Source organism: Malania oleifera, chromosome 2 (assembly GCF_029873635.1).
Source record: "Malania oleifera isolate guangnan ecotype guangnan chromosome 2, ASM2987363v1, whole genome shotgun sequence".
Lineage (NCBI taxonomy): Eukaryota > Viridiplantae > Streptophyta > Magnoliopsida > Santalales > Ximeniaceae > Malania > Malania oleifera.
The window spans coordinates 124119503-124131677 of record NC_080418.1 but is presented as its reverse complement, the minus strand read 5'-3'; the positions used below and the strand labels follow the sequence as shown (position 1 = coordinate 124131677).

Here is a 12175-nt window from a genome sequence, read left to right as displayed (position 1 = left end):
AAAGAAGAAGAGATACAATCTAGTTTTTTTTGTAATGGCAATTTATATGTTATATTCAGATGTTGTCCATCATGCTATTGCATTTTGGAATGGGGAAAAGATCATTTAATTTTTCTGTGCTAACTGCCCAAGTTCCTAGGTTCATATCTGTGTTGGACTCAAACATTGAACCACCTTGATTGCCATGTGCTGGGCGACCTAGTTTCCAGGTTTCTAGACTGATTTGGGTTAGGCATATAGTATCATATAAATATTTTTCCATTTAATATAGTTAAAGCATTCAGACTACTTATATTTGATTTCCTTTTAAGATTTTTTGCCCTTATATTTCATTCTTTCTTTTTCTTTTTCTTTTTTTTTCCCCTGCTTTGTGTTGTAAATCTGAGAAATTAGACAGGAATTCAGGAGCAGCAGTATTTTGGGAGAAAAGTTGTATAGGAGAGGGAAGAGGGAGAGAGAAAACATTCAGTCAGAGGAGCATAACTCTCCCAGACTAGCCATACCTCTAACTAAAATATTTCTGAGGACAAAAACGCCTCTGAACAAATAAATCAAGTACAAGTGTACAACCCTATACTAAAAAGCTGATGCTACTCTTTAGCTGTTTAAAAAATTAATCTGACCTATGTTGCATGTGGCAGTTTTATGGAACCTTCAAGTCATATTGTTTGAAATATGTGCTTGCCACTTCCCATATTTTTTAAAATTGACTTCTATTTTTAGGATTGAAAATGCTAGTAACTTTCATGAAGGATGTGTGATCATAAGAATTAAATATAAGTAGGTTGTAATTTTAAGACAGTTTCTAAGAGTACTAGAACCTTTGACAATGTTGCAAGGCCTCAGTGATGAATACTCTTTTTTTCTTATTCCTATTTTGTTTGGGGGGTGGGGTGAAACTACTTACCTGAAAGAGAGAGAAAAACTGAAACTGGATATACTTGCAAATTTTGGATCAATAAGTAGAAAGGTTTGCTGCCATTTATTTAAATGAATAAATATGCTTCATTGAATTGGAGTTGGCCAAAATGACCAGAAAAATTTTCAGTACAAAGAGCTTCAAAAGCAACAAACTTAAGAGGGAAAATGGAAAGACAAAGAAGGAATTGGTTTTGCATCATCTGTCAAGCTCGCCCATATAAACAAGTTATGAGAGATGGTCCTTTTCAACTTTAGGAAAAAAATGTTCACATCTTCATAGTTTTGCATTTCCTCTGTTTCCAAATGCTCCAAAATCAATGATGAGGTACACTATTCAAAACATTTCCATTATTTCTGTTCCCAGCCTTTGCCTACCATCCTCAAGAAAACCTTTATCCCTGATGCAAGTCATTCTGCTGAGTGAGGAAGTGGCTGCTAAAACCAAAAAATGGAAGATTAAAAAACATCCCTAATGAGCGAAAATGGGCTTTGGACAAAAATGGCGTTTTCTCTGTTAAATCTTTTTATAAGAAGCTCTCACCGTTGTGAACATATTGCAATACCTCCCCTTGGATTCACATTTGGAGTGCAGCAGCCCCTTCAAAGGTGGCCTTTTATGCTTGGGAGTCCGTATGCGTAAATATTTTAATCCTCGACAATCTGTGGAAAAGAGGGCCTACAGTCACAAATAACTGTTTTCTAACTATGGCTGACACAGGATCAGTAAACCACATTCTTCTCCACTGCCTGTGGACAAGGAACATGTGGACTTTGGCCCTTTCCTTGACTGGGCAGCAGTGGGTTACGGAAAATTCAGTTGGAGGGGAGATTTGGGCATGAAAAGGCTTTAGAGTCACAATGAAGAAGCAAAAGGCTTTGAACCTCATCCCTCTCGCCATCTTTTGGTGGGCTTGGAAGGAAAGAAATAAGAGAGCCTTCCAAGATTCATCTACTTTGCTTCAGACTTGCAATGCCCAGTGGATTACTGCTATCTCCAGCTGGCTAAGTGGGAAAGTCGTTAATGATCATTTTGAAATCCTTGATGTTTGTGAAACTCTTCAGGGTGATTGATGTTTGTACCATGGGTTGACATCCCCTTGATGCCTTGATGATATATTTTCTTTTTGCTGATTAAAAAAAAAGGGAATTACTACTCCAACGCTACTGTACAAGGCATATACCAGTGATTTACTAAGTCCACCCATGGAATGCATCTGTTTGCAATACTTGAGTCCTTGTTTATTTATGTCAATGTTCCATTGGCAGAAATTTATTTTAGTTACCAAGTTTAGAGCAACCCATTAAAGCTCTTTGAATTATGGGTTATCTTGAAAATTGACTTGCTTTTTTCCTCCAAGTCTTTCAATCCTCCTCCCTTGCTGAATTTGTACATAGTTTTAGAGAAACACCCCATTGTGGGACATTGAGAATCAATTTCAAATGTAAATAGGCAATTGTAGAAACATAGAATTATTAAGAGAGCATGCCAAATCCCAGCATTACAATCTGAGGGACTTAATAGGTAGTGTATGGTGCACACATTCAACAAAAATGTCACTCATAGATATGTAGTTGCATAATTTTTCTTAATGTGCTGTCACAGCTTCATGAAGTTTGTTCACTCCTTTGCGATAAGGAAAATGGGATTCCAAATGCTTTAAATAAAATTAATGATTTGTATGGTAATTACATTAGTTTAATCTGGTATTTTCTGTATGGATCTCTGTACATTAACACAGTTAGAGATGGAAATATTTTGTACATTGACTCAACTATTCTTGGTCTTACCAAATTGCTTTTATGACAATGTTGCAGGAAGGGTGGTGTGACAGTGTGGGATCTGTTGAAGATATTCATGCAAAGTTACTAAAGAGGCAGGAAGCAGCAGCTAAGCGTGAGAGAGCCATGGCATATGCTCTAGCTCATCAGGTGAATATACCATATATGCTAGCCCTTGGCTTGAGTATAAAGTATCAAATTATGGTTTTAATGAATTTGCTTAAGAAGACTATAGCCCATTAGAAAGAAGGGCTCAAATGGGGTAAAATAATGAGAAGTGTATGTTTTTAATTTGCATGTCTGAACTAGCTTTGGATGTGTTTTGTTTCATTTGATATCTTCTTAGGATTCAGAAGTGTGATATTGGTTTTCCAATATGTTAAAATTTCTTTGTTATGCTGCTTTCTTGATTGTTTTATTTGAACAAAATTTTAGAATATGTAATGTACAGTTTCGGTTGGTTGAGCAACGATGTTTCATCATATTAATCTGATTTATGCCTTTGAATATTATTTTTATTGTTACTCTAATCAATTGTGGTTCTACAGATTTTGGATGAGGATCAGGTATTAGTTTTAGGTCATACTGTAGTGAAAACTGGCTTATTTTGAGAGCTTGGGTGTAACAACTTTGTGGATTTCCTTAAATCTCAAAAGACCCTAGTACTAGGATAACATCTACACTTATCCTACAGCTTATAATCTCAGGTTGGATTTACATATTCTAGGATCTCATATCCTAACTAATGGAATATATCCATTATCTATGTATGTGAAAGAAGGCTGGAGTGTTTTAGGAAAATCAGAAAATATTTCATGAACTTTAGAAATATTAAAAGAAATATCTTTACATATGGTAATTTGGTGCAATAGGAAAAAAAGAAGCAACTTATGCAGCAGATGAGTATCTTAAATAACAAATTATGGTACAATGTTGTAACAAACATATTTTACCTGAGTAGGAGTTGAAACATCTAACAACATAACCAGGTAGACCAACTATGATGACTGTAGGCACTAATGTAACTCATGCCCTTTTAGATAGATACTTTGTGTTATCACATAAATGAATATCAGCTTATTTTTATGAGGATCTAATGTTATCGTCTTGCTACTAGATTCCTTTCCACAACCTATATTTTTTTTTCATTTCTTTTCTTTTCTTATTGCATTTATTGCTTAGAACAACCTATTTATCTTCATTTATGTGATAACACAAAGTAAAGGAAGTTGGTGGCGGGATAAAAGCCCAAAAAGCCGTTAAGACGAATAGAATTTGGTATAAAACATGGCAAAGTTGTAGGAAAATAAAAAACCTTGAAAAGTATAAAAAAGCAAGAAAAATGCAAAAAAAGGCCATTAGTGAAGCTAAACATAAAGCTTATGATACTTTATATGCTAGACTAGATACAAAAAGAAGGAGAAAGAGACATTTATAAACTTGCTAGAGCTAGAGAAAAAAAATGTAAAGATTTAGGTCATGTAATATATAAAGGATGAGAATGAGGAAAAGACTAAAGAGGATGTGGTGGAGATACATTGATAAACTGTTTGATGAAAACCGAACTTGGAAGAGACAGATGAGGAAAAGACTAAAGATGTGAGATTTATTCACAAAACTAGTGTTCTTAAAGTTAAAATGGATTTAAAAAAAATGAAAAGTGGGAAATCTATAGGACCAAAAAACATACCAATCAAAGTTTGAAAATGTTTAGGGGATAAAGGAAGTATATGGTTAACTAATCTATTTAGCACTGTTATAAAAACCAAGAAAATGCTGGAGGCATGGAGGAAAAACACATTAATACCTTTATACAAAAACAAAGGTGATGTTCAAAATTGTGATAATTAGCTATTGTGGAATTAAGATTATGAGTCATACGTTGAAACTTTGGGAAAGGGTAATTGAACAAAGAATAAGACTTGAAACAAATGTTTTAGATTACTTAGGTTTTATGCTTGGATTGACAACATAAGTTATTTATTTTTTTAGAAGATTAATGGAAAATTTTAGGAAAAAGAACAGGAACTTGCATAAGTCTTATTGACCAAAAGAAAGCCTATGGTAGAGTACCAAGGGAAATTCTTTGGTCAGTTTTGGAAAAGAAAGAAGTATGTAATAGATATACTAAGGTCAGTAAGGATATGTATGATAAAGTAATGACTGGTTCTAGGACTGTAAGAGGGGAATTTAGAGAATTTCCAATCGTAGGTGTACATAATGTTTTACGTTGAGTTTGTTTCTTTTTACTTTGATGATTGATGAACGCACAAGGAATATCCAAAATGAGATTCCTTGGTGTATGTTGTTTGCAGATGATATTGTCTTGATTGATGAATGAAAGTAGTAGTGGAGTGGAATCTAAATTAAAATTTTGAAGAACCGCTTTAGAGCCTAATACTTTTAGTATAACTAGGAATAAAATAAAATTTATAAAATGTAATTTCAGTAACATAAGGAGTATTAGAGAGAAGATTAAACTTGATAATCAAGAAATTAATAGCACTAGGAGATTTTGATGTTTTGGAACTCTTATGCAAGCAGAAGGGGAAATTGAATAGGATGTAATACATAGAGTTAAAGTAGGTTGGATAAACTATAAGGCCAACTATGGTCTATGGATTAGAATGTTGGACAACTAAGAATCAACATGTTTAAAAAGTAAAAGTTGTCGAGATGCGAATGTTTCGGTGGATGAGTGGTATAACATTACAAAGATAAATTAAGGAATAAGCATATACACAATAAACTAGGCATAGCATTGCATTGGACAAAGACAAGGAAGACACACATTAAGATGGTTTGGCATTTGAAACACAGGCCTTGTTGCACACTTGTGAGGAGGAGTGAGCGAGTTATTGTTTTTGGTATGAAAAGGGGCAGGGGCAGACATAAAATAACTTGGAATGAGATATTGAGGAAGAATTAAATAGCTTTTAAGTTAGCAGAAGAAAATGCTCTTGATCGGGTGAATTGTTGGAAAAAGATTCATGTAGCCAACCCCACCTAGTGAGAATTTAGGCTTGTTGTTTTTGTTGTTTTTTAACAATCTATTTATCTTGTGGTTGTTGATTTCAGACTCAAGTTTAATCTAGTATGTTTAGTATATTGGCATTATGAATTGGATCGAAGATTCTTGATAAGTTCAAATCAGATGAAATCAAAGTAGTAAAATTTGCCAGTGAAAGCATCTTTTGGTCCTATATGTGATAGTGTAAACTAAAAAACACACTTATCAATAGAAATCATGTAAAATATGTAAGTCATTTGGCTTATTTATTGTCATGAAATTATATCCTTAGTGTTGAGAATGTTTAATCACAACATAGGTCTCCCTCTCCATTTATGGAATGTGTATGTACAAGACAATGACCATCATATCCGCTCATGCTCACTAACACGCTTTAGTAGTACTAACTCATAGTAAATAACAAGTAATGAGTGACTAGTAACACTCCCCCATGTGCTGGAGCACAGATATCATATGCTTCTTGTTTGTTGCAAATGGATTTAACTCAAGGAACCCCTAGAGCTTTAGTGAATAAATCAGCAAGTTGGTATTCAAACTTCACATGTGTGGTTGTAATGAGCTTATGCACAAGTTTATTCCGAACAAAATGACAATCAACTTCAATGTGTTTTGTCCACTCATTGAAGATTGGCTTGGAAATAATAGCTTGATTACCACACATCAACTCCATATGCCAAGAATGCGGAAAACCAGGTTCTTCCAACATGTTCCTCAACAAAATTAGGTCACATTTGGTGTGGGCTAGAGCCTTATATTTTGACTTTGAACTTGATTGGGCCATTCTAGTTTATTTCTTACTCTTCTAGAATACTGGGTTACCATCAGCAAGCAGATAGTACCCAATTGTGGTTCTTTTGTTCTGAATATGCATTTATGTAACCACGAACATGAGTTTGACTTCGATCCTAATACAATAGGCCTTTTCTAGGTGCACTTTTGAGGTATTTCAACTTATGGATGACAGCATCCTAGTGACATTTTGGGGAGAATCAAGAAATTAGGTCACAACACTTGTTGTGAAAGATGTCTGGTCAAGTAGTTTAGCTTCCCAGCTAGTCTCTGATAACGTCAATGTTTATATCAGGTTTGGATCCTAAAAGTCTAGTCTCAACTAAGATTCAATACATGTTAAATTCTTCTTGTATGACAAAATGGTAAAAAATGCAAGATTTGGGTGCTTTTGCACCCAAGTAATTTATTGGCCTCAAATCTTTAGTTTGAAACTATTTGTAGAAATGCTTCATGCTCTGGATACCGTGATCCTCATCATCAATAATCACTATCATCCACATACACAATGAGCAAATCTTACTAGTAGGAATATGACGGTAGAATACAAAGCTTTACCTTACACTACTAAATGCCAAACTCAAGCATTATTGAACTTTCCAAACCACACTCCAGTGGATTGCTTCTTATCACTTTAGGATATCTTGAGGAGAAAAGCTGATTCTCACACTCCTTGAGCAACAGCCTAGATTGTTATTTAGTTGGTCCATGCAGACCTCCTCTTAGATATAAACATTTAGGAGGGCATTCTTCACATTTAATTGATGCAAAGGCCAATGATAGGTCGTGGGTAAGGAGGTATAGTGATGAATCGAGGTAAGGTTGGCGATTAAGGAGATGTGTCAGAATAGTCCTAACTGTACACTTGAATTTCTTCAAACAAGCCACTAAACCATCAAGATTGATCTTCACTGTATACACCCAACAATAGTTAGCCACAAACTTCCTAAGTGTCATTATCCTCAAATGCATGCATCTCTTCATCTACAATGGAATACAACTTCAGATACAAATTTAGGAAGAGAGTACTAATGGAACATTAATAAGAGGGTGAGAAGAAATCATTGCAATCAAAATTAGAGATGGGTTGTTGGGTACACATGCATTTACCCTTCTAACAACAATAGGATGATCAATATCATGGGAAGTTGATCATCAAGGACACCAAAGGCAAAGAAGTTGGAGCTAGAGGAGGTTCTCCTTCCTTAAGTCATCGTTTTGTGTACTTGCTACTTTGGGTGATCTAGGCAACTAAAAGGACTCAAATTAGAAGAAGATGCATGTGGGGGACTAGATAGAGACAACTGGCCATAATCTAGAAGACTAGATAGAGGGACTTAACAAGGCCACCATAGTATGGTGTAGTCCAAGAGTCATGCATATCCCTTTGAGTACAAGAGTAGAGCCTAGAAAAAACATATTTGATAGCACAAGAATCTGACTTATCCAGTCCAAGAGTCAACTAATGGATGAAGGCCATTCACTCAAATATGGGGACTCAAAAGACATTCAAGAATGGATAGAATTTGACTTATCCAGTCCAAGAGTCAACTAATGGATGAATGCCATTCACTCAAATATGGGGACTCAAAAGACAATCAAGAATGGATAGAATGGGGTGTTTTAACACCAAGAGGAGAGGATGGCATTTTGATAAGAGAGCAAGCAGTGATCATGTCACTCCAAAACACCTTTCATACATTCATTTGATGGTAGGGTATGGGTCACTTCAAGGATTTGTCTATGTTTTTTTTCTCTTTCAGCTCCATTTTGTTGTGGAGTGTGGGCACAAGATAATTCATGGATCATACCAATTTTAATCACATAGGTAGTGAATTGGGTATTGAAGTACTCCCGACATTATAATTATGTAGTTTCTTGACTGAGTCCTTATTTCCAAATAGAAGGCACAAAAGATATTAAACAACTCATAACAATTTTTAATTAAGTAAAACCAAGTCATCATAGAGTAGTCATAGTTAAAAGTGACAAAATGTCTTAACCCAATTTTGATGCGACACCTCTAGAGCTCAAACATCATAATGAACTATGAAAATGGAACATGATGCTGCTTTCCTAGATGACAAGGCTCACACTCAAGACTAGACACTTAATTCACAGTAGGAATAATTATTTCAACTCTTCCAATGAAGGATGACCAAGGCAACAATGGATTTGAAGTGGTGCAACATTAGCAATGCGTGCAGTAGAAGGAGATAGCATCTCAAATTAGTAAAGTCCGCCAACCTCATGTTCTTTGCCATTTATCTTCCTTGTCTGAACAACTACTGAATGATGAAAGGTCGTGGAGCAATTCATAGATTTTGGAATCTTACTAAAAGACATGAGATTAGAAAGGAATCTAGGAATATACAAAACAAGAGAAAGAGAGATTGGATTTATTGTCCCTAATTCTTACGTGTAGTATTTGACCCATTGGAAAAGAAAACACAGGTAGGGTTTTTAGAATACTAGTTGGTAAAAAAGTGGATATAGGAAATGTTTAGGGGATAAAGGAAATATTTGGTTAGTTAATCTCTTCAACATTATTATAAAAATACCAAGAAAATGTTAGAAGAATGGAGGAAAAGTATGTTAGTAACTTTTTACAAAAACAAAGGTGATAGTCAAAACTGTAATAACTATCGTGGAATTAAGATTATGAATCATACGATGAAATTATGGAAAAGGGTAATTGAACATTTAATAAGATTAGAAACAAAGATTTTAGAAATTCATTTTATATTTGGGAGATCAACAACAAAAACTATTTATCTTTAAGAAGTTTAATGGACAAGTTTAGCGAAAAGAAGAGGGACTTGCTTATGGTTTTTATTGACCTAGAGAAAGCATATGATAGAGTACCTAGGGAAGTTCTTAGGCTAGTCTTAAAAAAGGGGGTATGTAGTAGATATGCTGACGTTATTAAGGATATGTATGATAGAGTAGTAATTAGCGTTAGGATTGTTGAGGGGGGAACCTAGAGGATTTTCCAATCACAATAGGTGTATCAAGGTTCTACTTTGTGTCCTTATTTTTTTCTTTTTTAACTTTAATGATTGATGAACTTACTAGGAATATCTAAAATGATATCCCTTGGTTGTTTGCAGATGATATCATGTTGATTGATGATAGAACGAGCAGAGTGGAATCTAAGTTAGAGCTTTGGAGAGTAACATTAGAGTTTAAAGGGTTTAGGATAAGTAGGAAAAAGACAATATATATGAAATGTAATTTCAGTAATGTAAGGAGTAGTAATGGGGAGAAGATTAAAGTTGATAACTAAGAAATTAATAGCAGTAATAGATTTAGATATTTTGGATCTATTCTGCAAGTAGAAGAGGAAATTGAAGAATATGTAGTACATTGAATTAAAATAGGTCCGATAGAATGGAGAAATGCGTCAGGTATGTTGTGTGATTGTAAAATACCCTTAAAATTAAAAGAAAAGTTATTTAAGATACCTATATCGTCAGCTATCTATATGGTTCAAAATGTTTGACAATTAAGAAACATGTACAAAAAGTAAAAGTTGCTGAAATGCGAATGTTAAGGTGGATGAGTGGTATAACATTAAAAGATAAGTAAGAAACGAGCATATACACAATAATTTAGGCATAGCACAGGTCAAGGACAAGATAAGGGAAGGGCGGTTTAGATGGTTTGAGCATGTGAAATGTAAAGCCTAGTAGAACGAGGAGGAGAATTAGTTATTGTTTTTGGCATGAAAAGGGATAGGGGTAGGCCTAAAATTATTTGGAATGAGATAGTGAAGAAGGATTTAATAGTGCTTAATCCAATAGTGGAAAATGCTCTTGATCGAGTGAATTGGTGGAAAAGGATTCGTGTAGTTGATCCCACCTAGTGGGACGTAAGGCTTCTTCTTGTTGTTGTAGATGGAAGAAAAGAGACCGGTTATACCTGTCACATGGTCAATGGCAGCATAATCAGTGACCCAAAGCCTAGCAGGAGAGAGATTGGTTGACAAATAGGCTCCAAGAGTAAGAGATGCAATGGGAAGAGAAGCTTGTTGGGATGCTTGATGCCATAGGAACTTCGAATACTCCTCTTAGACATATATAGTACGCTGTTTTCCAATTGCTCAACAAGCAAGGGTGGAATCTGTGTTGGCTGCACTGGTGATGCATGGGGGCTGCTCAATTGTATGAACACCTCGTTCACAACGAGCACGCTTCTGTGAATCACCATGTCCAACCCTTCCTCCATGGTTATTTGAATCACCTCGGGAAGTTCTGCACTAACCACCTCATAACCAGCCCACCTAGTGTAACAAAAGCAGACTTCTTGGAACTGGAAGTCAGAGCACCGAAACTCAAAAATGATGAATGAGTGCTAGAGGCATGAAGTATGCGAGAGTAACTGTTAGAAAAGGATGGCAGCTCAGCACTACAAAGAATATAGATGCAAACCCGAAGACCCAAAGTACTGTCATCTGCTCCCTTTGCTTTGGCATCTTGCATGCATCAATTTTTACAGGTTGCACAATGTTGAGTTCCTCCCATCTCCCTAATGTTTCTGAATGTACTCCAAGTTTGGATTGTACATACGGGTTATATTACTAGAATATAAGAGTTTGACTTAATCCTATATGACCTTGCACACCTCCAGATCCTTGCACATTCATGCAATCTGGGGTTCCATCGAGTTTCACAGCAAAGAGGATCAATGCATCTTCCTGAAATCATTCATTTCAGTTTGTCATCATTGGGCCTTAGTGAAACAAGTGTTTAGACTTGCTTAATCCAGTCAATTCAAATAGATCTTGACAGCCTTAGACACTGAGCTTAGTTACTTACATTCAGTTATAATCCGAGGCAATGATGAAGATAATATACTGAAGTCATCATTGGGCCTTAATTGAAACAAGTGTTTAGACTTGCCTAATCCTGTTAAATTAAAATATATCTTGACAGCCTTAGACAGAAGGGGAGCCCAGGTGCAACGGTAAAGTTGTCGTTGTGTGACCGAGGCATGGAAACAACTTTTTGCAAAAATTCAAGGTAAGGCTGCATACTATGGACCCATCGTGGTCTGCCCCTTCCCTGAGCTTTGTGCACCGAGCTGCCCTTTTTTTTTTTTGACATCCTTGGACACTCTGCTTAGTTACTTACATTTGGTTGTAATGAGGCAATGATGAGGATAATATACTTCTGGGATTCATGTATTCCAACCCAACTCCCAAAGCAAGACCAACAATGAACAATCGGAATGAATCACAAGCACATTGACACAGCACTATCACATTCCCAGTGGCATTAATGGAGTGCTGTGAGTGAAGAGCTAAAAAGTTTGGATCTTTGGTTTCTTCTGTGCAAATTGTGGAACAAGCTTAGAAGCAAAATTTACCTTCTTATATTGGTTGCATATTGAGACATGCAGTATGGTGTTAGTGTGTATTTTTTCTGTCTCCCTCTCTCTCCACAAGCATGCGGTCAACTGTTATCATCTAATGATGCATCTTCTGCACTAGATATGCATTGTGGGTATGGAATATTTTAAATACAGAGTATTTTGAGCTGTAAGGTAATCTAATTAGTGTTTCAAGTTCTTTGACTATCAGTTTCTCAAATCCACTCATAATTTCCCTAGATTAATGTATTTTGTTTTTCCCCTGTAAACTTGTAATTAAGATAT

The 12175-nt window shown here is 35.5% G+C and overlaps 1 protein-coding gene across 4 annotated transcripts in view; it reads left to right on the top strand.

Annotated features, from left to right (window-relative positions):
- The window catches only part of LOC131148563 (protein IQ-DOMAIN 5), a 31074-nt gene that overhangs the window by 17294 nt on the left and 1605 nt on the right, over positions 1-12175 (top strand). For all 4 annotated transcript variants that reach the window (XM_058098345.1, XM_058098346.1, XM_058098343.1 and 1 more), the window contains exon 6: positions 2737-2850. In XM_058098345.1, the coding sequence (XP_057954328.1) occupies positions 2737-2850 (114 nt within the window). The remainder of the gene's footprint in view (positions 1-2736; positions 2851-12175) is intronic.